Source organism: Triturus cristatus, chromosome 9 (genome assembly GCF_964204655.1).
Source record: "Triturus cristatus chromosome 9, aTriCri1.1, whole genome shotgun sequence".
NCBI classification, from domain to species: Eukaryota; Metazoa; Chordata; class Amphibia; order Caudata; family Salamandridae; genus Triturus; species Triturus cristatus.
This window is the reverse complement of record NC_140592.1, coordinates 758815736-758843176: the sequence shown is the minus strand read 5'-3', so window position 1 is coordinate 758843176 and position 27441 is coordinate 758815736. Positions and strand designations below refer to the sequence as shown.

Sequence of the window (27441 nt, the reverse complement as noted above, 5' to 3'; positions counted from 1 at the left end):
ATAGTGGAGCCTTTTCTACAGTTCAAGAGGGATGTGATGATTTTGAGAACCAACCCAAAATTCATCCCGAAGGTGCCTTCGGAGTTTCATTTGAATGAACCCTTAATTTTGAACTCCTTTTTTCCGCGTCCTTCCACTCAAGCGGAACGAACATTGCATTCTTTGGATGTCCAAAGATGCCTGAAATTCTATCTGGAGCGCACACGCTCTTTCAGAAAGTCTACTCAACTATTTATCGCCTACAGTGCACCACGGAAGGGGTTACCGCTCGCTAAGAGTGGCATTTCCCGCTGGATCTCCAGTGCAATTCAGTACTGTCATCAGGCTGCGGGCAAACCCTTGGATAAAAGGGCCCGGGCGCATTCTACGAGAGCGATGGCGTCTTCAGTGGCTCTCTTTGCTGGAGTGGCGATTAAGGACATCTGCAGGGCAGCAACGTGGAGCAGTGTACACACCTTCACGAAGCACTACTGCCTGGAATCGGTGGGACGAGCTGACGCTGCGGTTGGTCAAGCAGTCCTCCGGAATCTTTTTCAATGAGAGGTGAGCTTTCCCTACAATCCCTCCATCCTGGTAAGCACATTTGGTTTCAGTAATGGTTGTTTTATCATGTGCACTGAGATGATTTTGTAAAGCCATGTAATTACCGAAATGTGCTTGTCGTGATCTACTGCTTGCTATTCTGATACAAAGCATGAGAATCTATGAAAGTTCCAATACTGGGGTAAGAAAACAAGTTACTTACCTGTAACTTTGGTTCCCCAGTATTGGTAACTTTCATAGATTCTCATGCGCCCACCCACCTCCCCTGGGAAAGCTCTGCCGGCTTACTAAGGTAGTGGCTGTTGGCACAACGGCTACGAAAATCTGAGGCTCTGAGCTCTCTCAGGAAGGTTCCAGAGGGTGAGGCTGTGCTGATTGGCCCTGGCAAAAGTTTGGGCTCTTTTACACAAAGAGGGTGATATACTACAAAATGAGATGAGGCCTAGGCCTATTTTTCTCTTTTGTTTCTATGGTTATACATATGTATATATATATATATTTTTGTTACCGAGGCTCCCATTCCGACGACTGGGAATGATACAAAGCATGAGAATCTATGAAAGTTACCAATACTGGGGAACCAAAGTTACAGGTAAGTAACTTGTTTTCTTCCACCCCCGCGGCTCCGGCGGAGCCGCAGCCGCAGGCGCCGCGTCCGCCCCCACACCTTCCGGTCCCTGGGACTGACGCGGCGCCGGCGGAGATCAGTGCCTTCCTCTCGGCCATGAGGAGCCTGGCCCCGCCGTCGACGCCCGCTGGCGCGCCTTCGGGCCCCGCGGACTCGACTGGGCGACCTTGCCTGCCGGCGGCTCCGGCCCCGGCGCCGTCGACGACTCCGGTCTCGACGCCGCAGGTCCCCGCGGGGCCCATGCCTGGGCCCCCGTCGACGCCGGTTGACCTAGTCACTCCTCCACCGGCGCCGGCGAATGAACCACCGACGCCGTCACCGGCGCCGCCGGCGCACACGCCTACACCTCCGGCGCCACCGACGCCTGTGGCGCCGACACTGCCCCAGTTTAGCCCTCCTCCGGACCCGGCGCCGCTACGGCGTCGACCGACGCCGCATCCGACGCCGCTTGAGTCCTACCATCTCTACAGTCCGGTTCCAATCGTTTCTCCTGTTTATCAGGAATCGGAAGAAGGGGGCGACTGGGAGGGGTTCGAGGACCCTATGGCTGTTCAGTCACAGCTTTCTCAGGACTGGGCAGATGAACTGGGGGAGGCCAGTGGGCTGGACACCTCGCCAGACACTGGATTCACTTCTCCTCCGACCGTGGCTTCGGAGGAGGGTGCAGCATTTTCTGTGGTGCTGCGCAAGGCGGCCAAGGCCCTTGGGCTCGAGTTGCCTGCCGTGGCTGTGAGGACTAACATCCTCACTGAGGTGCTTCAAACCTCAGCAAGCTCCACTGAGCCTCTGCTGCCGTTCAATGAGGCCCTCACTGACGTTCTGCAGGGCACCTGGTCCAAGCCCTCCACAGTTCCTCCTGTGGATAGGAACGTTGCCAGGCGCCACCGCCCTGCTCCGGGCGACCCCAGTTTCCTGTCCCAACACCCCACCCCCGAGAGTCTGGTTATCCAGGCCTCTACCTCCCAATCCTCCTTCCCGACCGCTCCGCCGGACCGGGATTCCAAGAGGCTCGAGCAGTTTGGCAAGAAACTGTTCTCGTCCCTTAGTTTGGGCCTGCGGTCCTTGAATACCGCCTGTCTCTTGGACCGTTATTCCCATTCCCTGTGGGATACGGTGGAGGACGTGCTGCCCCTGTGTCCGGAGGAGGTCCGGACGCGTCTTAACCAGGCTTTGGCCGATGGGAGGGATGCAGCACGGCACGCCATACGATGTGGGCTTGACACCACGGACTCGCTGGGTCGGGCGATTTCCACCACGGTGGCGCTCCGCCGCCACGCCTGGATGCGGTCCACGTCATTTTCCGGGGATGTCCAGAACACCCTCATGGACATGCCCTTTGATGGCACTCGCCTGTTTGGTGAGAAGGCGGACAGTGCGCTGAACCGCTTTAAGGACTCCCGGGCTACGGCCAAGTCCTTGGGCCTCTCGGCTCCGCGGGCGCACACCTCCGCTTTTCGCCCCTTTCGTGGCCAAGGAAGGGGCGCCTCCTCACGTCCGCAAAGCCACCAGCCGCAGAACCAACCTGCGCGCAGTCGCGGACGTGGTTTCCGCTGTGGCGGAAATGGAGGCCGACGTGGTCAGCCCACTTCCACCCCGGCAGCATCCGCCTCAAAGCCCTCCTAGTCCGAGCTTTCAGGCCCATACCACGCCGGTGGGCGGCAGAGTTCGCCATCACCTGCTCCACTGGCGGTCCATAACATCGGACAGGTGGGTGCTGCAAATCGTCCGAAGGGGCTACTCCCTCCCCTTCGAGACGACCCCTCCAGCCATGCCACCGCAGCACCACCGTATCTCGGGGGATCATTTGAATCTTCTCCGCGAGGAAGTTTCGGCTCTCTTGGCCAAGGGGGCCGTCGAGCGCGTTCCGAGTCCGGAAGTAGGTCGTGGTTGTTATTCCCACTACTTTCTGGTTCCCAAGAAGGGCAAGGGGGGCCTACGCCCTATCTTGGACCTCCGGAACGTCAATGCCTTCCTCCGAAAGGAAAGGTTCAAGATGCTAACGTTGGCTCAGGTTCTAGCTGCCCTAGACCCCGGAGACTGGATGGTAGCGTTGGACTTGCAGGACGCATATTTCCACATCCCCGTCCTGCCGGCCCACCGGCGTTACCTGCGGTTCACGGTGGGCCAAGAGCACTTTCAGTTTACCGTGCTCCCCTTCGGCCTCACCAGTGCCCCTCGGGTGTTCACGAAAGTGATGGCGGTGGTCGCAGCTCATCTGCGCAGATCAGGGGTTCCAGTCTTCCCCTATCTCGACGACTGGTTGTTGAAGGCGGGCTCGCCCCAGGCAGTCGTCTCCCACCTCCAGACTACGGCGGATCTCCTGCATTTGCTGGGGTTTTCCATCAACGTGCCGAAGTCACACCTGAGTCCCTCTCAGAAGCTCCTCTTCATCGGGGCGGTTCTCGATTCGGCGCAGTTCCGGGTCCATCCACCGGAACAGCGGGTCCGGGATATACAGGCCCTGATTCCCATCTTTCGGCCTCTATCCCGGGTTTCGGTCAGGCTAGTGTTGCGGCTTCTGGGGCTGATGGCCTCCTGCATCCTACTAGTGCATCACGCCAGGCGGCGCATGCGGGCTCTGCAGTGGGACCTGAAGTTTCAGTGGGCCCAGCATCACGGCAACCTGTCCGACCATGTCTTGATCTCGGAGGGCACTGCACAGCAGTTGCAGTGGTGGCTCACAGACCGCGAGTGGGTCAAGGGCAAGAGCCTCTCCCTTCCCCAACCGGAGCATGTCGTAGTGACGGAAGCGTCCCTCCTGGGATGGGGTGGCCATATGGGAGAGGCGGAGATCAGAGGCCTCTGGTCTCCGGCGGAGTCTCGTCTCCACATCAAACTGTTGGAGTTGAGAGCGATCCGGCTTGCACTGAAAGCCTTCCTTCCCTCTGTCAGGGGAAGTGTCGTGCAGGTGTTCACGGACAACACCACCGCCATGTGGTATTGCAACAAACAGGGCGGGGTGGGGTCGTGGACCCTTTGTCAGGAGGCTCTGCGCCTCTGGACATGGCTGGAACACCAGGGCGTCACCCTAGTGGTTCAACATCTGGCGGGCTCTCTGAACGCCAGAGCAGACTAACTCAGCAGCCGGTGCATGATGGATCACGAATGGCGTCTGAACTCCGAAGTGGCGCAAGGTCTCTTTCAGCAGTGGGGAGATCCTTGGTTAGATCTATTCGCCACCGAAGAGAACGCGCAATGTCAGCAGTTCTGCGCGTTGGAATTTCCAAGGCGGCACTCGCTCGGCGACGCTTTTCGTTGCGAGTGGAGTTGCGGTCTGTTGTACGCCTTTCCGCCTATACCACTTCTGCCCAGAGTGCTGAAGAAGATCAGGCACGACCGGGCCCAAGTCATCTTGGTGGCTCCGGATTGGGCACGAAGATACTGGTATCCCGAGCTACTCAGTATGTTGACCGATCCCCCGATACGTCTGCCCCTTCGGGAGGATCTTCTGTCGCAGCAGCAGGGGACGGTCCTCCACCCGAACCTGTCCAGCCTCCATCTCCATGCGTGGAGATTGAGCGGCGGCAGTTGATGCCATTTGACTTGCCTCCTGAAGTCTGTGATATCATTCTGGCAGCCAGGCGTCCCTCCACAAAGTCGGTATACGCCTGCCGGTGGAACAAATTTGTGGCATGGTTCACAGCAAAGGCTGTGGATCCCCTTTCCGCCCCTCTTTCTGAGGTTCTCCTCTTTCTTCTTTCTCTGGCCCGGCAGGGATCTGCCCTGGGCACCCTGAAAGGTTATCTTGCTGCCATCTCCGCCTTCTTGCGGCTTCCTGATCAGCCTTCTCTTTTCAAGTCCCCTGTGGTTACACGCTTTCTCAAAGGCATTACACACACGTTCCCTCCTGTCCCTTTTGTAATGCCTCAGTGGGACTTGAATCTGGTCTTGACATTCTTGATGTGCGCTCCCTTCGAGCCTCTTCACAATTGTCCCCTTCGTCTTCTGACTCTTAAGACTGCTTTTCTGGTAGCCATCACCTCGGCTAGACGGGTGAGTGAGCTCCAGGCTTTATCTTCAAAGCCTCCTTTTCTGTCTGTTCATCCGGACAAGGTTGTCCTTCGGCCTCGTCCTTCCTTTCTTCCTAAAGTGGTGACTCCATTTCACCTTGGGCAGTCTGTCACCTTGCCCACCTTCTTTCCGCCTCCGCATCCTTCCAAAGAGGAAGAGAGGCTCCACCGTCTGGACCCAAAACGTGCGCTCTCCTTTTATCTGTACCGCACTAAACAGTTCCGGGTGGACGACCAGCTTTTTGTTGGGTACGTGGGCGCTAAGAAGGGGAAAGCTGTGCACAAACGGACCATCTCTCGGTGGGTCGTTTTGTGTATAAAAATTTGCTATTCCTTGGCTAAAAAGGACCCTCCTGTTGGGCTGCGCGCCCATTCTACTCGGGCCACGGCGGCTACTACTGCCTTGGGACGGGGAGTCCCTTTGCAGGACATCTGTCAGGCGGCGACGTGGGCTTCGCTACACACGTTTGCCAGGCATTATTGCCTTGACAGCCAAGTCCGGAGGGATGGCTTCTTTGGCCGTTCTGTCCTCCAGGACTTTCTGGTGTGATCTTGGTTCGCAGACCCACCACCGGGGATGGTATTGCTTGGGTATCTATTCTAAGGTGAGGAATCTAACTAACGTGTTTCTTTCAGATGAACAAGTTACTTACCTTCGGTAACGATGTATCTGTAAGAAACATTAGTTAGTTAGATTCCTCACCGACCCACCCATCCTCCCCGTTCTGCAAACTGACATCTAGGGTTAAGGTTATCCTTTTCAGGCCCCTAGATTTTCTTTTTGGCACCAGTGTCGGTCTTTGCATGGCTCTGCGTTCCTGGCGCGGAAGGCTATGTACAAGAACTGACGTCAGCGCGCGAGGGCGGCGTCTAAGTACTCCGACGTCATCCCGGCGCACGACGCCGACGACGGACGCGGAGCCGCAGACGACGCCTAGCGACGCGCAAGGGGTATTGCTGACGAAAAATCTTCCGGATCCAGTCTGACGCCTGGGGATATTCTAAGGTGAGGAATCTAACTAACTAATGTTTCTTACAGATACATCGTTACCGAAGGTAAGTAACTTGTTCGTTAGGCCCAATGTTATCCTATGGGAGGCAGGGGGGGGCCTTGGTTGGTGGCTGCTGACCAGCAGACCACACGGCTGTGGGAGCTCGGCTCCTGGTCACTTCCTCAGGGCAAATGGGGAAGTAAGTAGGAGTAGAAATTGCACTGCCAGGGCCACTCGGGCGGCTGGGTGCAGGGTGCTTTTGAGCCTTCGGGCGCTCAATGGATTTCAATGGGAAAGCTCAAGGACGAACAAAGGCTGCAAGCTCGGGGACGAAGATTCTTCAGGTGCCACCACCACTTCGAGAGGTAAGTTGGGTAGTTGGAGGATAGGTAGGTACCCAGGAGTCGGGCACAGGGGGCCGCAGGGCGCCGGGTGCAGGGGTGCCTTTTGATGTCTGGAAATCTTACCCTCTGTTGATCGCGGTTGGGGGGGGGGGGGGTCCCTGGTTCGGAGGCTGCAGGCATTGTCGGGAGTGTCAAGGGGGGTCCTTGGGTGCCGGATTCAGGGTCACAGTCGCCGGGGCTGTCCTCGGGGTCTTTGTCCACTCCAGCACAGGCCAGGCTTGGCGGGTGCAGGGTGTGCAGGATTCGCGGTTCCGGGCTGATGCCAGGGGTTAGATACTTGCTTTGAGCAGAGTCACTGCTCGTGGGAGTCCCAGATGCTCAGAGTCCCAAGGTAGCCAGGTCCTCCGGGGTTTGTGAGGTTGCTGGCCACAGGAGGTGCTGGGATTTAGCAGGAGCAAGTTCGAGGGTCGACAGGCCGGTAGAGCAGAGGGCCAAAGCAGTTGTTTATCCTTCTCTTGTTCCTTATATGGTCTAGCCTGAGTGACCTTTTGATATAACGACTTATTAGCGTTTATATTATTTAGATGGATAGAGCAAACTTTCTGCATTACTGCCAAAGCAGTTGGTGTCTTTCTCTTCTTAGCAGCTGCACAGCAGGTCTTCTTTCTTCTTGTTCTTTGCTTGTTCGGATCTGGAATCTGGAGAAGGTAGGTTAGGGTGTCTCTAAATACTAGATTTAGGGGTGTTACTGGTAGGTAAAGGGCAGGGACCAATGGGTGCCTTCCCTGGGGTGGGTACACCCCCTATCCTGCCACTCTCCTGTGGGAGGGGGGCAGTAGCCTAGTCCTGATTGGGCAGGGCCTCCCATCTTCAAGATGGTGAGCGCCCAGAGATGTGCTTCACCTCACCTCCCCCACCTGAGGGGTGGGGTTGGCAGGCTGGCACATCCCCTGTCCTTATTTGGGGTTTCCGGCCAGTCTTCCCACCAGAGTGGGGGTCAGAACCGGTGGAGGCCAGTTTGCTGGGTACAGCAAGTGGCCTGGAGAAGCTCACAGAGGCGGCATGCCTTTGAAGCTTCCCCCTGCCCATCCTGGGGGCTGGAGACCTAGCACCTCGCCCAGGATGTGCATTGTTGCAGGCCCAGGAGAGCGGGGGCTCTCCACCCAGGGGTCCAGCAACATGTCTGGGCAGCCTCCCAGACCAGACGTGGAGTGTAGGTTACGTTTCAGGGGGCATCTCTAAGATGCCCTCTGTAGTGCTTTGTACATTAAATCCCACACTGGCATCAGTGCGGGTTTAATGTGCTGAAGTTTGATACCAAACTTCTTAGTCTTCAGTGTTGCCATTATGGTGCTGTGGAGTTTGTATTTGACGAGCTCCCAGCACCATATACTCTTAAATGGCAGCACTGCACTTAGTGTCCAGGAATGGACCTGGGTACTGTAGGGGCACAGGGCTCATGCTCCTGTGCCCACACCACTGGCATAGGGCACCCAGCTAGAAGGGTGGCTGATGTATGCCAGGGCAGTGTAGGTTGCGGGCATGGCACACAGGGATGTGTGCCATGTCGACTTTGTGTTTTGTCTTGTACCCGAACACTCAGCCTGCAAGGGCAGTGTGTTTGTGTACAGTACAGGGTACAGGGCCTCTAAGGGTGGCACAATAAGTGCTACAGCCCTTAGAGGCCTTCCCTGGTCACAAGGCCCTGGGTACCTAGGGTACCATTTACCAGGGGCAGACATGTGGCCAAGGTTTGCTAATTTGGGTTTTAGGGAAGGAACATAGGCCCTGGGCACCTGATTGGCAGGAGCCCAGGGCACCTGATTGGCAGGAGCCCAGGGCACACTCAGTCAAAGCACAGTCAGCAATTCAGCAAAAAGTGGGCGTTACCATGCAAGAAAGATGGCACTTTCTCAAAACTACTATCTTACTTGGGTACATTACACATGGACATCTTTTTCTATTTCTGCCTAACTCATCATCTCCCTTTATGGCAAAAACAATCTGGAGATGAAGTCGATGCCCATGTGCACTAACCAAAGGAGGAGTCTCCTATCTCGTGACTACAAAGACTTCTACAATAACAAAGTGCAAACATCTGAGACCAACACCAGATGGCGATCTATGCGCAAGTATACGGAGCTACAGCTCTACATGCCAAGAACAGATGCATACTGGTAAGTAGCACTTTGCTTACCAATTTAGCACATCATGGCAGTTCAAGCATAGTAGTCCACTGCAGTCGTCATTACAATGAAACAGCAAAACAAAAAAGGAATGTAGTGTATCGTTACAAAAATTTAACTCGTCATGCATCTTGTGATAGAAGACTCAGCAGATCATTTAAACACAGTCCCGTAGGTTTATCTCAACTCCCGGATTGTAGCCCTTGCCAGCCAGCAGCAGGTCTATTTTTTTTGTTGTTATTATTATTATTATTAGAACTTGTACTGCGCAACGAATCATCCCCAAAGGGATCGGTCGTTGCCTTGGCTGCACACTACCGGTAACTTATGACAATATGGCCGTTAGAACATCCATGTTTTAAGCTGCTTCTTAAACTGCACCAACGTTGTGCAGGCTCGGATCGCATCTGGTAGTCTGTTCCAGTGGAAGGGAGCAAGAAGAGAGAAAGCCCACCCACCCATTTTTATATTACTGATTTTACAGGGGCAGAGCAGTTTCAGATTGCTTGATCTAAGTTGGCATACAGGAACATAGGGATTTAACTTCTTCCTTAGGTATGCCGGGCCCGTCCCTTGCAGTGTTTTAAACACTAAGGTCAGAAGCTTAAACACTGCTCTTTTCCTGATGGGCAGCCAGTGCAATTTTTGCAGAAGAGGTAGTGACAGGGTGCGAACTGGTGTGTTGAAAGCCAGCCACGCCATTGTGTGTTGCACAACTTGCAGCATAGATGATAGATCCTCCCACATTCCTCCTAGTAGTAAGTTACCTTAATCTAGTTTACCAACTAGCAGTGCCTGTATTAAGGTCTATCTGGCTTCAAGGTGGATCCACGGAAAGATCTTCCTCGGAATCCGCATTATTCCAAAGCATGTACACGAGAGTGTCTTCACGTGATCATCCATAGAAAGTTTATTATCAATCATAATTCCCAGGTTTCTTGCCTGCTTTGTTGGCCTGGGTGCCTCCTCAAGTTCCACAGGCCACCAGTCCGCCGCCCATAGTTCTTCAGCCTTCCCAAACAAGACAATCTCTGTTTTTATTGGAGTTTAGCTGAAGGAAATTGTTGCTCATCCATGTGGCTATTTTCAACATACTGAACTTAAACTTAGCTCTGGTTGCTGCGGGACCCGGCTCGATGGAGATTATCACCCGAGTCTCGTCCACATTGGAGATTGTCTCAAAACTGCAAAATCTAATAATGGCAGCCAGAGGAGCCACATAGATGTTGAACAAGGTGGGACTTAAAATGGACCCTTGAGGAACCCCCTTGTCCAGTGCCGCGGTCTGTGACACAAATGTGTCCAATTGGACACGTGTTCTTTTGTTCAAAAAGCTTTGTAGCCAGGCCAAGGCCATACCTCCGACACCAATCTCTCGTAGCCTGTCCAGCAGGATGCTATGAGAGATGGTGTTGAAGGCCGCAGACCGGTCCAGGAGCACTAACATTGTCGGAATCCCCCTATCCAATGACATCCTTATAGTATCTGTGACTTCCGCCAAGGCTGCTTCGGTGCTATGCCCTGCTGGGAAGCTCGATTGGGAGGGGTCCAACAAATTATACTCCTCCAAATAATCTGTGAGTTGTTGATTGATTAATGTCTCCATGACCTTAGAACAGCATGGAAGGAGGGAAATCTGCCTATAGTTTTGCATGTCTGCCGGGTCTGCCAGCGCTGCCTTCAGCAGAGGTTTGATGTACGCCTTCTTCCATTTCCTAGGAAATGTAGCCGTAGCCAAAGAAATGTTACAAACCTCAGAGTGAGGCGGATAAGACCGGCGCTAGTTCTAACATGATAAAGGGCAAAGCCGGGTCAATCGGCGAGCCAGATTTCGTCGCCGCAAGTCCCGACTCCACTTGCTCAGTGGTGATAGTTACAAAAGAGTCGAGCCTGGGTAGTGAAGTGTCCCTCCCAGAGGAGACTATCCCCTTCGATACATCTCCAACCCCCAAAGAGCTATACATTTTATCGATATTCTCCTTGAAGTAGTTTGCTAGATCATCACAAAGCCCTTGCATAGGGGGAATAGAGGGACTGCTTACTTTGGGGTTTGTGAACTCCTTCAGTATCTTAAAAAGCTCCTTCGAGGAGTTTTTTGGCTCCCGTATTCGCGTGCCCAAATCTCTTCTTGCTGTATTACAGCTTTTTAGATAGGCTCTATGTGCCAGTTTATAGGCCTGCTTATCCTCCAGCAGCTTAGTTTTCCTACATTTTCTCTTGCTACCTCTACACAGTGACTTTTACTTTTTAAGGCATTTCGATTACCAGGGGGCTGGAGCAGCCCTCTCCTGAGCACTCACTACTCTGAGAGGGGCGATGCTGTCTAAGGTGTTGCTAATGGAGGCCTCCCATCTTTCTAGTGCTTTGTCACTTGCCTCCCCCTTTTCAAATGAGGGGATTCTAAAAGCTAGACTAAACGCTGCAGGAGTGACTTTCCTTCAGGCCTTACGGAGATTATCTTTGCATTGAAGCTGACTTCCTACCTCTGGGCCAAGAGAAAATCTTAGTGCCACATGATCAGTCCATGTTAGCACCAGCGGTAATTCTGCTGATAAGACATGGAAATTCGTAAAAATGGTGTCCAGGGTATGACCTGCGACATGTGTAGGTTCATGAATTCTTGAAGAGAGACCCAACGACTCCCTTGCTCGTCCTATCTAATCTCGTGACTGTATATTGCTCCGGAAAAGCGATTGCCAGAGCCTGTGTCGAATGGTTTTGGAGCCAAGTCTTGGTGAGGAGACTGATATCTGGCTTCAAATCTTCCAACAAATCCCGCATTTCAGCGGAGTGCTTAGGGATAGATCTTGCATTAAAATATAGACCCTGGAAGGGAGCTTCTTGTCCTGCCTTCAATTGCTTGCTTTTCCCCACGGGAGCGAAGGGGGACTAGAGTTTGCTGAATGTGTCCCAAACCACCCACATTGAGGACAATTACGGCCTTGTTACCCCCTCTCAACTGAGATATGCCCCTCACACCCCAGGCCTAGAGTATTCACCCTAAGACCCAGCATCAAGTCTTTTGAATAACTTAAAAGAGAAATCTTATACCTGTTAAAATGGGCAGTTTTTCCTGGCAGCCGGCAACGGACGGGCGCAGACGGGCTTGCCAGCGGCGCGTCTGCTGCATGTCTGCGATAGCGGTAATTTTATGCCCCCTGATCCAATAACTAGAGCGCTAACTGCTCAAGATGGCCCCCAGAGTCCGATTACCCAGGATTGCTAAGGCAGCCTCTCTCCACTCAAACAGCCGTTCCTGACTCGACTGCGGTGGACCGGAGAGTTGCCAAGATTCAAATGAATTCCCCCAAAGCAAGTTGCACAAACGGTTCAAAACCGGTAAGCACAACGTTTTAAAAACGGGAGCACAGCTTTAATGTCAGATGCCAAAGTGTGTGCTACTGGCCCACTTGAATCCAACAGTTACAGAAAGCCACAAAGGAGCAGTGTAAAGCAACTATTAAGATTAATGAACCGGTTACCCCACACCCTCAGCGGCTATGCCCCGTTCCAGTTGAGAGTTGGAGGCTTGTCGTAGAGTTTCCACATAGGATCTGTATGGACCCCAGATGTCTTTGGGGTAGGAAGAGCCTGGCACTATGCTGGAGTAGACTTCGCGGTTAGTGTTACAGTAGGCCAGACTATGCAGCCAGCCTTGCAAAGTAGGGACTGACCTACGGCCCCAGTGAATAGCTATTTCTCTTTTGGCCGGTAGCAAACTGAGGGATGCAAATCTCCTAACACTTCCGGGGAAGTTCACCGTATAACCCACTAGTGCCACTTCAGGTGTGGGGACGAGGGACAGTTCAATCATGTCACCTAGAGTTCTATGTACCTTCTCCCATAATAGCTGGAGTTTTTGACAGGTCTATGCAAGGTGTGCAAAATCCGCGTGAGGGGCAGCGCATTTACAGCAGTTATGGGGTCTAGAAGGATGTAGTCTGTGTGCTTTGGCAGGGGTGATGTATATTCTACGTAAGAACTTAAAGTGGAGTAGTTTATGCCTGCTGTTTAGAGAGACTTTCTTCGTTACTGCGCAGCATTTAGCCCACTGGTCGTCCATGATGGGGCGGCCTAGATCTTCTTCCCAATAATCAGCAAGAGAGGAGCGAACGAGTCTGGTTCAATGGGAAAACCAGGCAGCGTGGTGCGCAGAGCCGAACGGATCCCACCCAGTACAAAGCTGTCCATAAATGTGACATCGTGAAAACGGGTATCCTCCGTCACCGAGAAGATGTGCCCATCAGGATATAAATCTCCCAGTTTGGTGATCTCAAATTTGGCTAAATGGCGCTGCACCAGTCTTTCACCGGTAATTGGCAGCCCCCGGGTGTTTGGGACAGGCAGGGCAGAGGAATATAATGTGGTGGCGCTGGTGACTTGTCTCGGCTTATCCCAGACCCAACTGGTAGTGGAAACTGTCTGTATATCATTAGTGTCTCTGGGTACGCCCTTGGGTAATACAGTGGACAACCGCTCAGGAAGGACAAAATCGGCCTCTGAGCAGAGATATGGGATCCTGGCGTCTGGGTGAAACCATGCAAAGGCTTAACAGCATTGGGCCACGAGATTGTACAATTGTAGATCCGGCATGCCATACCGCCCCCCTCGTACGGAAGGGTGATCACCTGCCAACGAACGCAAGCCTGTTTGCCCCTTCCAGGCCAATCTGATAAGGTGCGAGCGCAATGTCGAAAAGAAACTGTTTGGAAGATGTATGGGGATATTGTTGAAAAGATATAAAAATTTGGGGATCCCCACCATCTTAAGAATTGCAACTCTGCCGGCAATGGACAGTGGTAGCCGCAGCCATCTCTCCACTTGAGCCTCAAGGGCGTTAATTGCTTGCCCATAGTTGAGGCGAAGGATCTGGGCGGTGTCAAGATGATGCGGATGCCCAGGTACTTAACGGAGTCAGTGCACAGTTCGAGGGGGAATTCGCATTCCCACGAAGTCGTACTGGAGGTTAAGGGGAAGATCACCGACTTGCGCCAGTTAATGCCCAGGCCGGAGAATTGACCAAATCGGAGTATCTCTCTAATAAGGGGCTCTAAGTTTACCTGGGGATCTTTGACATAGAGGATAGTGTCGTCCACGTAGAGCGAGACCAGGAGGGGGCCGGTGTTGAATTGTAAGCCTCTCTGCAGATGCCTTTCCTGGAAATGGCGAATCAAGGAATCCATGGCCAGAATAAACAATAAGGGAGATGAGTAAGATAGGCTCGAACTTTAATAGCTGGGCATGCTAGGGAGTGAAAAAAGTCTGGGGAGTCAGTATTCGGCGCGTAAACACATACCAGAGCAGCGTTGTGTCCCATAAGAGACCCAGTGACAATGGTGTATCTACCTTCGCTGTCCTCTACATAGAGCGGAGGCTGAAGGGGACCCTTTTGTAAATAAGAATGTCCGTGCCCCTAGCGTAATTGCTGAAGTTGGCAAAATACCTGTGCGCCCCCCAGCTTGCAGCAAAGCGAGCCGAGTCGGATTTAGATAAATGCGTTTCCTGCTGAAAAGCAATATCCCCGTTGTGCCTAAGTAGATAATGGACAACATGCCTTCTCTTGCTGTTATCATTGAGACCCCGGACGTTCCAGGACATCAAGGACAAGCCAGAGGGGCCATCAATATTACCCAGCTGAGCCATCAGGTAAACGTGGCAAGCATGACATATAAACGCCAACAAGGAAATGCAAGCTGCGACAGTGAACAAACCTGTAAACAACCAAAAATGTCTATGCAATAGCAATTGTCCCCCCCCCCCCCCCCAAACTCACTACGAGAAAAGCGAGGCAGATCAATAACAAAGAACAATACGTGTAGTATCAATTGGCTTTACAGTGGAATGGGAACCCTGGAACGGTACATCCGTGACAAACCCAAGGTATACACCATGAGGGGTGGCAACGCCACGTCAGTGGACCAGCTACTTGAAACATTTCAGAATGAATAACGTTATGCCAATGTAGTCTTGCTATAATGACGAAGGAACAGCGCAGCAGAGTTAGCCAGTGCCGGCACCAGAAAAGAGGTCCATGCTTGCGTCAGAGCTGCTTGTAACCGCCTTATTGTTGTTTTGTTTGTATGCGTGGCAAAATTCCTGCATCTCGGTAGGATTATCAAAAATGCGAGCCCGGCCATTAACATCCACTCTCAATCTGGCAGGGTATAACATGCTATATTTCAAACCCAAGTTCCTGAGGGTGACCTTGACCCCATTATATTCGAGTCGGGCCTCTTGCACCATGATGGTAAAGTCCGGGTAGAAAGATAGTTTGGAGCCCTGCCATGTAGTGTCTCCGCGTTCCCTGGCGAGGCGTAGTGCAGTGTCGCGGTCTCATAATGCATGCGATAATAGGTCTTGGCAGGAAGTCCGGATTGGGCCGGGCCCCAGGGTTCGGTGAGCGCTCTATTACGAAGCCGGGGGTAAAAGAATCCTTCCCGAACGTGTTGGTCAGAAGAGTCTCGACAAAGAGGTCTAGGTGGCCTGTGGCGGTGGTCTCCGGTACTCCCAGGATGCGGATGTTGTTAGGCCTGCTTCGCGCTTCGATGTCTTCGTTCTTGATCGCCACATCTTTGAGGATGCGCTCCACACGGTCTAGCCTTTAGAGGTACTGCGCAGTACCATCCTTGATGTTTGAAATGCGCGCCTCTGCCACATCCAGGCGTCTGTCGTGAACTTGAATTTTGGCCTCCAAGCTTGCAAGACTCTTGTCTAGGGTGTCAAACTGCCCATCTAATGCCCTGAAGCCCACTCCTCTCCTGTAACAGTGATGTGGATTGGGCTGAGGGGTCATCGGCACGATCCGCACCTTGTTCGCCCTCCGCCATGCTGGAGTGGTCTTCTGGAATCTTGTCCACAAGCTTTTCGAAAGGGAGGGTCTTCTGTTTTGGATCTTTGCGGCCTATGCCGCACCACAGCGGCTCAAGTGGAGCAGTGGTAAGGCGAGTCTTGTCTTGTTTCTGTTGGAGAGCGGTTCTAGGCCCGTAGGCAGCGATTGAAAAAAGTGGGGAGCAGCGCAAGGGCTCAGGGCATCGATAGCGTAGGCGTTCTCACCTGAGCAGGTTGGAGCGGAAAGTTGCGGGCTCCCCAGGGAGCGAGTGCGTAGATCTAAATGCCCAAATGTAGTGAGACTTTCAGGCTCAAGCCTCGTCGTGTAGGGCTGAGGGGGCACCTACGGAGGCATGGGGAGAGCCGGCTGTTGGCGACGCATGGGTCGCAAGCACCTACTCCCTATGAGGCAAGCACGTAGGCCCCGAAACACGAGGCCGTATAGTGCTCTGGCCAAAATCCCAGCACTCAAGGATGACGAGGCCCCTATGGCGCCGTGCAGGAGGCTGGTGGTAGGCTGTATGCGGAGCGCTGGCGGTTGAGTGGAGGCCCCGGAGCTGGGGAGGATGTGTGCCCTCGCTGTGAAGCGCCGAAGTGCAGTGGCAGTTATCGTGGGCCTCCGGGGGCAGTTGGAAGCCAGGTGGTGGACCGGGGGCCAGCAGATCTTACACTGGATGGGCCTTATAGAGGTGACTCCACGCTGCAGGTCAACCAGGCGCAGGAAGCAACGGGCCGACACCAGCTTCCCACCCTGCTCGCGACTAGGTGGGCGCCTCCCAGGCTCACCCGCGGGGCCTCCGGGATGCGGCGGGAGCATGCACCAAGGATCGGGGGCTGCCAGACATAGCTGCGCCCCGGCAGAGCTGGAAACGTATGTGGGGGGGAGAACAGCACAGCTGCAGGCCTGCCCCCGGTGCACTCACCGCAACAACGGACCTCCCCTTCCGCCGGGTATCAATCTCCGCGTGTCTTCACTCTCTAGCCGCCCCGCGTGGAGAAGGATCAGGCCGTCACCACCACTCGGTCAGCCGAGGGCCAGGAATCTATGTTGGAGGCATCGCTCCGCGCCTGAATTGGAACGCCATGTTCAGCGTGTGTTCAGCGATCCAGCGTTGCCGAGCACGGGGCGATTACTGCTGTGTGTGCAGGGGATACTGCAGTAAAGCTGGGACGGCTGGCGGAGCTTCAGTGCCGCGCGGCCATCTTGGTTGGCGGTTTGGCCACGCCTCTTGACAGTGGACATGCTTGATGTATACCCCACCAAATATGAAAGCGTTCAGAGACCACAGTATCCACTCTGACATGAGCGGATAAGTCGATATATAGAAGTCTTACATGAGTCATAAACTTGGGTCCAAAGATGAGTCTCTGAAGCAAGTTAAATACATCCAGCCCTCCGATCAAATGTCTTTTCTATATCCGCCAGAAATGTTGCTGCTAGGCTATCAAGTCGACGAGCATCCTTACTAAAATTTGTGAAGCCATTCCACATCAGTCATACCATCACCCTTCCGGCGTCCCGTGCTCCACTTTACCGCTCTAAGGAGAAGAGACTCCAATGCTTGGACCCCAAAAGAGTGCTGAGCTTTTACATTGATCGTACCAAAGAACACCGGATGGACTATCAGCTCTTTGTAGAGTTCACTGGGATGAAAAAAGGCAAAGCTGTGCAGAAGAGGACCATTTAACGTTTGATCATACTGTCCATGAGGATCTGCTACCCATTGCCCAAAAATTGCCTTAGGAAGTCTGCAAGTCCATTCTACCAGGGCCAGAGCTGCCTCTACTTCTTTGGCACATACAGTTCCTGTCCTGGATATTTGCCAGGCAGTTATGTGGGTATTGCTCCACACAGCCATGAAGCACTACGGTCTGGACAGCTAGGTTTGCTGAGAAAGGCATCTTGCCTGCTCAGTCCTCCAGACCTTGGTTTGAGCCAATTTACAGACTCACCTTTTAATAGATGCTGCTCTGGTATCTATTCATAAGGTGAGGAATTAGTGATTGGAAGTATTTCAGAAGAACAAGTTACTTACGTTCAGTAATGCTTTTTCTGGTAGAGACTGTCTAACCGCAGATTCCTCACCGATCCTCCCATTCTCCTTGTTCTCTAAATTGAGCTCTGCCCTTTATTAAGATCCCAAGTCTAGGAATCTGCACATGGTCCAAGTTTATTTTCTGTATTTGCTCCATTTGAGTGTGTGGACAGCCTCGAAAGCAACTGAAGTCAGCGCACAGGAGTGGTGCCTAATATATGCCACACATGTCCTTTACGAAGCAGAACAGCCTCCGTGCAAAACAGCACAGCGCCACCTACTGATGTGCAGAGGTACTGTTCAAAGGATTCCAGATGCAGTCTTTCACCTGTGGAATATTCAAAAGGCCGGGATCTACGGTTAAATAGAGCCTCTACCAGAAAGAGCATTACCGAAGAGAAGTAACTTCTTCATCAAAACACTGTTAATCCCACAATTCTACTGTTGTCTCTTGATATATAAAAAAAAGCCCTAATGCTTCCTAGTGCTTGGATACAGAGAAGCATATCTGCTAAATTGTTGCCTCTATTGGATCAGGTGATTCCGCTCTCCTTCCTAAACTTTTGGTTCCTCAGACAGATTCTCATAAACAAAGAGAACCTGTAAGGTCAACACACACTTAGCCCAATATCACCCTGCAGCCCAACCTGCCTGATTGCTTCCTTCTCAAGACTTTTCCCTGACCCAAAGATTTGCCTCTACCTGCCTAAAGCACTGGTAATACTAGAAAGCCTACAGGTTGGGTAATTAACGAGGCTGTGCACACTGGCATCGCATTGAGGGTCATTGCATCCCTAATTGAGTTACTGTAGAGAGGGTACCTTATAGACTATAATTAGGGCAACTGGTTTTATGGTAGATTTATTTTTTCGACATTCCGTCTGTATTATCCATATTTATTTGTGTTCATTTTTTCTGTAATTATCCATTTTTATTTTGTTTTCTATATAAACGAAGCTGCAATGGATATTGTTCCACTTTTATTTGACTGATAAAGATAAATTTATACTTGCTGAAACACTTTGGATATTTTAATGCAATATAGAGTGCAATCTCATTATCTGAAAACACTTGCATTGTAGAATAGCATCAATAACTGTAGATTTGCGCTTAATTGGGAAATCTATTGTCTTTTTTCATCTCCTCTACCTCTCAATCTGATCTCCTACTGACCTGTCACTCATTGATTGTATAAAACATAATCCAAAGAAGACCTATTTTTCTGATTTTCTTTTTTTTTCTTCTGTAGTTAATAATAAATACAGACAGGAAAATAAATAGTTTTCTGTCTGTATTTTTCTGTAAAAATCAGTAAAAATGGAAAACAGGGAGCCCTAACTATAATACTTATAGATGGGGGTCACCTAATAAGCATGGTCTCCCTTCACTTTATAATCTTCCCCCAGGCTTGATGCCTTATCTAGGGGAAATCCTCTCCATGCATGTTTTACCCTGCCCCCCAGACCCCACCCCCTGAATCAGACTTGTAATTTTTTTCAGTTTTTTTTCTTAGCTCATGCCCTTTTTCCTCTTCTGTAGTACTGTGAGGTATCCTACACCTTTTTACTTCCCCCAAAACTTTTATGTGCAGACAGTTAAGATGAAACAGACCGTTGAACTTTGATTCTTGGAGTAGACTCATTTTTACCTATTTCTTTTATAAATGTTAACTTTGAATTTACTGGCATTAAAATTTGCATCTGATCGAGATATCTAGCTGCAGATTCCTTAACATTTGAATTCTCCCTAGGCTTCAGACTATATCCGGATATTTTTCAGCAGTCCCTAGGCACCCTGGGGGACGGTGCCGTACAGCTCCATGATGACCTCGACTCTGTGACATCAGTGGAGCCATATAAGTCCCCTCCGGCACGCGGATGACAGTTTTCTTCTTTTCTGTGCTGCAACGCAGATCTGGAAAAGCGTTTCCTCAGGTTGTTTTTTCCTTGCCTATTTTGACCGCTTTTGTTGGTGGAACTTTGCACCTTTCTCCAATGTCGTCGGCTTTTAAGCCTTGTGGAACCTGAACTCGACATACCCACATACTGTTTGTTGGTGGTGTTTGGGGGAACACCACAACTCCAAGGATTGCAGCTCCTGCCAGAGACTGAAGCCGAATGCACTCCAGGAACGCTACATGAAGTTTCTGGCGACATGTCTGTCGCCGTCCTCTGAGACATTGCTGCCTCGGTAGTCTTATTTTCCTGCAGAGGTCTGTTCGCGTTGCCATTCTTTAGGACGTCGTACATCAGAAACGTTCAAGGATCAGCTCAGGCGTTTGAAGTTGCTGCATCCCCCAACTTCGCTTTGTGGAGACTGTCTCCCATGGCTCCTCCCATTCGTCGTTTGAGGAGGCAGTTTGTGACTCCGCCTCGCATCTCCCCGTCTTTTTGGGAGCCAGGGCATCGATGGCCCAGATGAGGGAGTATAACTCTCTACACCTCATCTTTGGTCCTTCCACTGGAGCCTCCACAGGCCTGAGGTCATTGGAACCACGCCGATGGATTCGTCCCCCGTGGCGGTTGGGCAATTTGAGTCTTTAGGTTTGGCTCTGTTATGGAGCTGATGTAAAGCCCTTCGGGGACTCCACCTTAGGCGTCCGTTGTCTATCAGCCGACTCCAACATTGACGTCTGTGGCACCGATCGAGGTCTCTCCTCCTATCGAAGCATCGCCTTCTTGGCGTCGGGTGCCGAGTCAGTAGAGCAAACTGGGGGGAATGTGGCATTTTCACTTCCTTCTCAAGGTGAGACTTCGGAGAGTCGCCTTTAATGGGTGATGTAAGGAGGTCTGGGCTCTTTCAGTCAATTTCTGAGATTATTCCATCTCAAGTGGAGGAGAGTTAGATATATGCTCTTAGTGAGACTAGTGGGCTGGAGTCCTCTTCAGCCTCTGGGCTACTTTCCCCTCCTAATCCCGCTACTGAGGAAAGTGCCTCCTTTTCAGCTGTGTTGAGGAGAGTGGCTGCAGTTGTGGAGCCACTGACCCTCTGATTGATGTCCTCTACCAAAGACAGTCAGGAGAAGATCTTGTTCTTCCATACAGTGAGGCCCTGTTTAACATATTAGGAACATGGGCCAAGCCTGATTCAGGGGTCTCGGTGGACTGTGCTATAGCTCTCAGGCACCTACCTTTTCCAGGAGACCAGCTTTAGTATGAGTTGATGTTACTTGCCTGCACATAGGAATTTGTTCCCTGAAAGTTTGCTCCTCTTTGCTGGAGGCGTTACATCTGGCAAGCTCAGGCTATCTAAAGTGTATTCTCTTGAATATTTAGTCTTTATTTCCTTCATTCCTGGAGGTGGTTTATTATGTTCAATTTTGGAACATGGTTGTCCCGTGCGCTCTGCTTCTGAGATTACTTGAGATGTAGTGTTGGAATAGTTTCCTTAGGGTTGTTTATGGCCATACCTTACATGGTTTGGAAGATTTCATCAGAAGAGAATGTTCGCTTTTTGATTCTTAATTTTATGAACATCTTGGATATTGCCATATTCTTTGGCTATTGATAGTCATACATTTCCTGTCTGATGGATGCATGTTCTCTGTCTCCCTAGGGACAGTCCCTTTTCTCTATTGAGCATTTTTTATTTTCTGTACCTTGCAGTCTTTTAAGGGATCATAGTGTGAGATTATGATCTGGTGCTTCATTGTTCTTAGGGAACTAAAATATGCCTGTATGGGCCCTTGTCTGCCTTATGGTCAGATTAGATTTTGGCTCATTTGTCTTGTGGACAATTATTCCATACCCTTTTTTGGGTAGTTTCCAGGTACTTGGCTTATATTATTCATCTTGACCTTTTAGGCCAAGTGTTGTCATAGGTGCTTGCTTAAAATGAGGTATCTTTCTTATGTTGTTTTTTATTACGTATTGCCATCCTGTTGAGACACTTTTGGCAGGCAGCATAATCATTATGCTAAGTCTCCCAAGATGTTTCGTGGAGTCTGCAATATCACTCTTGATACTATATTGTATGGTACTTTAGGGGTGGTTTATCGGCAGGAGGTACATAAGTGTTTTGCATTTGTGGTTACACTTGCTGAGTATGATATATATATATATATATTATTATTGTGAGATGTGAGTGCATCTCTCTTCTCTAAGTTTGGATTCCGATCTATATATATATGCATGGAAACAGGTGATATACAAATTGAACAATTATGTCCAAATCTATGACCGATTAATATCTATTTCTTATCTTTCCGTGTCAGTGGGCACTATACATTGTGATCCTTCATATGGTCATTTGGCTCAAATATGTTCCTGTTTCAAGGTTTGCCTATATTGTTCATCTACCTTGATGCTTGGTTTGGTATTCCAGACCTTGTAATGAATGAGCTATTCATTTTGATTTTAATGAGAATGGGTGCTGGAAGCCCTTCTTTTCTGGAGTTGTTAGGTTCCTTCAGAGTTTTCACTGTTCTAGAGAATGTGGGTTGCATGGCATTTGTTTTGCCTTTGGCCCTTCTACTCCAAGGGCTCTCCTACCCTTTGACGATTTAATAATATTGTCTGACTGTTGTCAGATGTCTTCTGACAGGGTTTTATCCTGTTTCCTTTGAGGCTTTGTTTTTTCCGGGCCTGTGGGGTTGTTTATTATTTACATTGTCTGTGTTCATTGCCCCAGTCTTCATAAGAAGCCATGCTCTTTTTCATCTAATTCCTACGTATGTCTGGTCTTTGGCTAATTTCGACCAGCTAGTTCTTTTTGGGAACTTTTGTAGGATTGGTTTCCTTACCCTCCTCCAGGTGGGTATAGCTATGGTCTTTAACTCATAAGTTAAGGAATCTGCGGCTAGATGTCTATCAGGTGAACAGGTTACATACCTTGAGTAACGTATTATCTGTTAGAGACACAGTCTAGCGCAGATTCCTTAACGCCCTGCCCATCCTCCCCGCTCTGCGAACAATCTGTAGTGTTAAGGGTTATACCCCTTTTCAGTACTGGTTTTATATTCCAGTAATCACGGTTTCACATAATTGTGTGGTTTAAAGATGGTCCATTGGCTCTTATTCCTTTATTATGACTTGGTATTGTCATGCTTTTGGTTATGATTGTTTCGTCATTCCTTTTGGTCTTTCCTTTTGGTCTTTCCTTATGGCCCTTGCCTGGGTATTGTCATACCATTTATTTCCATTTTCTTTGTTTTGAAAGATGTATGTTGATTCTTTTTTGCACACTGTTTCCACAGCCAGTTTCTGTATAGCCTCCGCATTCTGGCGCGGAATGTTTCCCAGAAGAAACTGACGTCTGCGCGCCAGAGGGAACTTATTTTGCTCCACTGACGTCACAACCGGAGTCAACATCATCACAAACCGTATGGCTCTGTCCTCCGGCGCGCAGAGGTACTGCTGAAATGTCCCGTTTCAGTCTGGCGCCTGGGGAGAATACATAAGTTAAGGAATCCGCGGCTAGACTGTGTCTCTACCAGAAAATACTTTACTGAAGGTAAGTAACTTTTTCTTAGTGAACATTTTCATAAAGTAGTGTTCTCGCTGGGCCTGTTCCTGTTATTCTTCACCATATTAAACTTTCTTCCATGCATTCGACAGCAGGCTTAACTATCTTGAACTCCTGAGTGGTCAGTTTCTTCCCAAGCTCACACCATTTTCTCCCTGTTGCACTGAGCTATTTCTATCTGTTTTTTTTTGCAGCTAATGTATTCTCCTCTCTTCTACAGGTGGTGAGGAGACACCTCTGGACTTCCAGTATGATGCGGATACCTCTGTGTTAACCATCCGAAAGCCAGCAGTGAAGGTGTCTTCAGACTGGAGCATCACCTTGCGATAATGTAGTGAAAGCTGCCCACATCATCATCAACTACAGTGTGATGGGGGCATGGCAAGATCACCTCAGATGCCAGATGAACGGGGTTGGGGTATTTTGGGAGGCAAACAATGAAAATCTGATACCAGATGGACCCATTTTAGATCTTTGTCTCGTTAGACTGGCAGAACAGGCCTTGCAATGGAGGTGCCATCTCCATGCACTGCTGCCTTATGGCAAAGGGGTTGGATGGGTGTGGGAGGGGGTAGGGGCAGGGTTAATGATAGCTGCTAGCTTTTAGCCCTCTCCTAACTCAGCGCTCATAAGCTTCTGTCAAAGGCAGGGAGCAGCAGATATTCATATGGGTACTTATGAAACCCTGGTTTACTGGCTTTGAGTGCTTGAGAGCACGATCTTTCACACTAGCTTTTCTTTCACACAGCCCTATCCTCCATGACCTCACCCACTCTGGACAGTTTATACTGGTGATGGGTAGGTCAGTCTCTTCTTGCTCACTGTTTAACCACTATGCCCTTTCCTCTTCCCTTTGTACTCTGCTTGCTTCATTGGCTCTGAAACCTTAATTTTCTTTTTCTTTATCCCGGTCTTCTTTAAGACTGCTGTTTCTTGCGTTTGATTGCTGTAGTCTCACCTCTCACCTTTGTTACTGCCCCTTTCATTGGCTTTCTTTCAATTGGCGAACTTGTAATTAGCCCTTTTTGACAACTAATTCTCAGTGGTAGCGCATCAGGATGAAGGGAGATGATTGTTAATGGCTCCTTTACTTTCGTTACTCTATAGAAGTATGTTCTAGCTTTTTATCATACTTTCTTTGTTTTCTTTGGATTTCAGCCCAGAATCTTTCACTTTTGAGGGTTAATGACCGACTTATTTGATCTATTGTTAATTTTGGTGGAGGATACATTTGCAGGGGAGGTTCACATGTCACTTTAATACCTGCATATTCAGCACTTAAAAGAAGATCCGTGTCATCCTGGACCAAATAATTCAGCAATAGGTTTTTCCCTCCCTTTGTTTGTTTCCAACAATCCATCAGCAGGTGTATGCTACTGGATTTTTTGCACCCGTTTGTCTGCCACAGACTTTTCTGTCCACTAACGCCAGGATTTTGAACATCTTGTCCTGAATAGAAGTATCAGGCTATTCCAGTGGACACCTAGTTTATCCTTTGCACTATTTCAGTGTCCAACAAAGCTCTACTTCTTGACACTTTCTAAGGGTTGCATGATAAAATCCATGGGTAAGAAGCACGATGTTCATATGTGGGTTATCAACATACTTTAGAACACATCTCTCAACCTTGAGGTGAGAATTAGGGCATTATTCATATTGTAACTGAAATCATTGTTGCAGAATTTCCTATCTCTGTATTCACTGTAAATAACTTAAGTTGACTGTTTCCTTCACCCTGCTTCTCCAGCTCGAACCTCCACATGAAAGCCCTCCTCAATAAATGCACTTGCACAAAGACTCCTTGCAAACCCCTGCCCTGTCGATAGCTCTTCCTGCACTGAACAACCTCCATGAGCATTGTCAGAAAAGGACATCATAAATCTTGCCACCTGGAATGCGCAGGATATGACCCATCTAGTAGGGTTTTGGTAATGGGAAAGGTGTACTACCCTAAAAAATGACAACTAGAAGCTTTAACACCAGTGTACTAATTTTCTCTGGAGCGATTTAAGGGATTAAATTGATAAACGTTTAAATTGAGACTATAACGTGGTTGCAGACTTTTTCCACACTTCTCTTCAGGAAACCAGTTTAAAAAAAAGAAAATGGGCTCTTCATGTTTACAAAACATTCTCTTTCCGGCATTTGAAGCAATGGCTGCTTTTGTGCAAAAGAAAGTAATGATCAATTTATAAATAGTGTATTTTGTGAGTCAGTAACAGATCACCTATTACTTATATGGTCCAGAGATCTTTAACTTTTCTAAATTAACCTATTTTGAGTTGAGAGTATGTTTAAAGACCTCCTTTACGGTGTCCTCTGTTCTTCCTTGAATCTCAGTGCTTGCTCTTACTGCATTAACTTCACCTGTTGATTTCGCCCCTCAACCCCAGTACCTCTCCTGCCTTCATCTTTTTTTCATGTCTTCAAAGTTGGGGTCCTCTCAGATGAATTAAAATCACTAATTTGTTTTATAGACATTACAGTGATTATGCAAGTTCTGCACATCGCACACATGAGCTGGCACTGTGCATTATTTACTGGTATTCATTTCCTTACATTCTGTAGGCTGAGGTATGTGTTTGGGAGGGTGACTTTATGGTTTGCGCTCCCCCCACCAATTGTAGTGTCCCCAAATAGTTGCCATGTCAGGTCTGCGGAGGCAGCTTATTCTCATGGGTCCTCTACTTTGTCAACCTTACCATGTGTCTGATGTTTTTATGACCTTCCATGAATTGTCTGTCCTATGGACAGAATGCTCCATCTAGAATTTTGAAGAGCCTAAAGAATTCAGTTTTAGACATGTAGCTAGCTCAGCTATACAAGTATAGGGACATTTCTAACTATATTGGTGGATTAGTCCCTTATTCATTCAGCCAGGGAAAGAGGACTGCCAAAGTTTGAGTTTCTCTAGCTGTGATATTACTGTTTTAAAGGGTCTGGCCGAGCTTGTCTGATCTGTTGTTGCCAACTTTCTACAGAATGGTTTCCTCCTTTTACTGGATTGTCTTTTGTATCAATTTCAGCACTAAATGTGAAATCTGCTTTCTTCCTCCTAGTGCAAAGCTGGAGCAACCTTGGCCTTTTAGAATTAGAAAGCAGATGTAGGTGGATCTAGAATGGCCTTTTGCAGGTTATGTTCTGGCGACTGATATATACCAAATTTCCATGAGCTCTACCCTTTCCAGCTCTTCATCTTGGTAGCCAATTTGCCAGGGAGAGAGGCATGCTGCAAGACTTGCCTCTCTACAGGTGCCGAGTTGACCTAAATGAAGGCCAGATTAAGCTGCGATTAACCCTCTGACCCCCGAGCCTCCATGTTGTCATTGAGACTTCATGAAAATCGTGCAGAGTTGCTTACCTCACACACATTCCTATTGGGCCCTATAAAAAAAAAACCTGCCTACCCTGTCTGTCATCGAAGACTTTCTGCAAAGGTTCCCTTTCCATTGAGGAAGTAGTTCTACCTACTTGGTCTCACACACTATCATGGAAGACCGCTTGCCCAAGCGTGTCTTAATCTTTGGAATCGTCCTGCCCAGTGCTGTTTTCATTTATGGATTACCTCGTGCCCAGCACAGTGTCTATCATGAAAGCAATTGACCAGTCCTATGTCCATTATAAAAGGTTTCCTGCCCAATTAATGTTCTCAGTGTGGAAGATAGCCAGGTCTTACCGCATCATGGGGTGCCTCAGGCCTGGGGTTCTCTCCATCACTGGGAACGTCTGACTTACTTGTTTATGAATGGCCTCCTGCCCCAGTCAAAAACCATGGAAACCTCTCGCAGAAAAGTTTTGCCTAGTGCAGCCTATCTTAAGGAAGACCCAGATCTTTGGCTGCCTTAATCATGGAGCTCTTGTATTTCCTGTCAGTAAGCTTCTGTAATCCCAAGTACATGTGTCCCCTGGTCACATCAAATACCATTAGGTGGGGGGATTGGATAGCTGTATATTTTCTTCAAAGCCATTTTAAAGTAAAAGAAGACTGGCACCCATCTTCTTAATGTCCTCTTGTTGTCTTATTGAATGTTTACTTGATAGAGATGTTTTGATAAAAGAAATAAAGAAGGAAAAAACTGCTCCTGGTGTAAGAGCTATGGTGTTAGCCTCTGGGCTAGGCAAAGACATGAAAGTGTGTTGTGGAACGCCGATTCAGGGTCTATAGGCCTGCTATTGGAAGGGGGCCGGGGGAGAAAAGGTTTGCTGGCATTAGGGGACTTACATTAATACTTGTATAATTTTGGAATAAGCAGTGCTGTATTGGAAATTTGCTGGGCCTCAGAGCTATGATGTGGTAGGCAAATCCATATCTCTGTACACATTTATGAATGTGTTTAATTTATAGAGTGCAAACTTAAATGTAAAGTAAATGATCCTCATATGGTGGTGGGTTGAAGGTATGGTTGTATTT

At 49.4% G+C, this 27441-nt stretch overlaps 1 protein-coding gene across 3 annotated transcripts in view; it reads left to right on the top strand.

Annotated features, from left to right (window-relative positions):
* The window catches only part of GANAB (glucosidase II alpha subunit), a 329555-nt gene extending 302446 nt beyond the window's left edge, over nucleotides 1-27109 (top strand). For all 3 annotated transcript variants that reach the window (XM_085626079.1, XM_085626077.1, XM_085626078.1), the window contains one exon: nucleotides 23251-27109. In XM_085626079.1, the coding sequence (XP_085482205.1) occupies nucleotides 23251-23360 (110 nt within the window). In that variant the 3' untranslated portion in view covers nucleotides 23361-27109. The remainder of the gene's footprint in view (nucleotides 1-23250) is intronic.
* The last annotated feature ends 332 nt before the right edge of the window (nucleotides 27110-27441 follow it).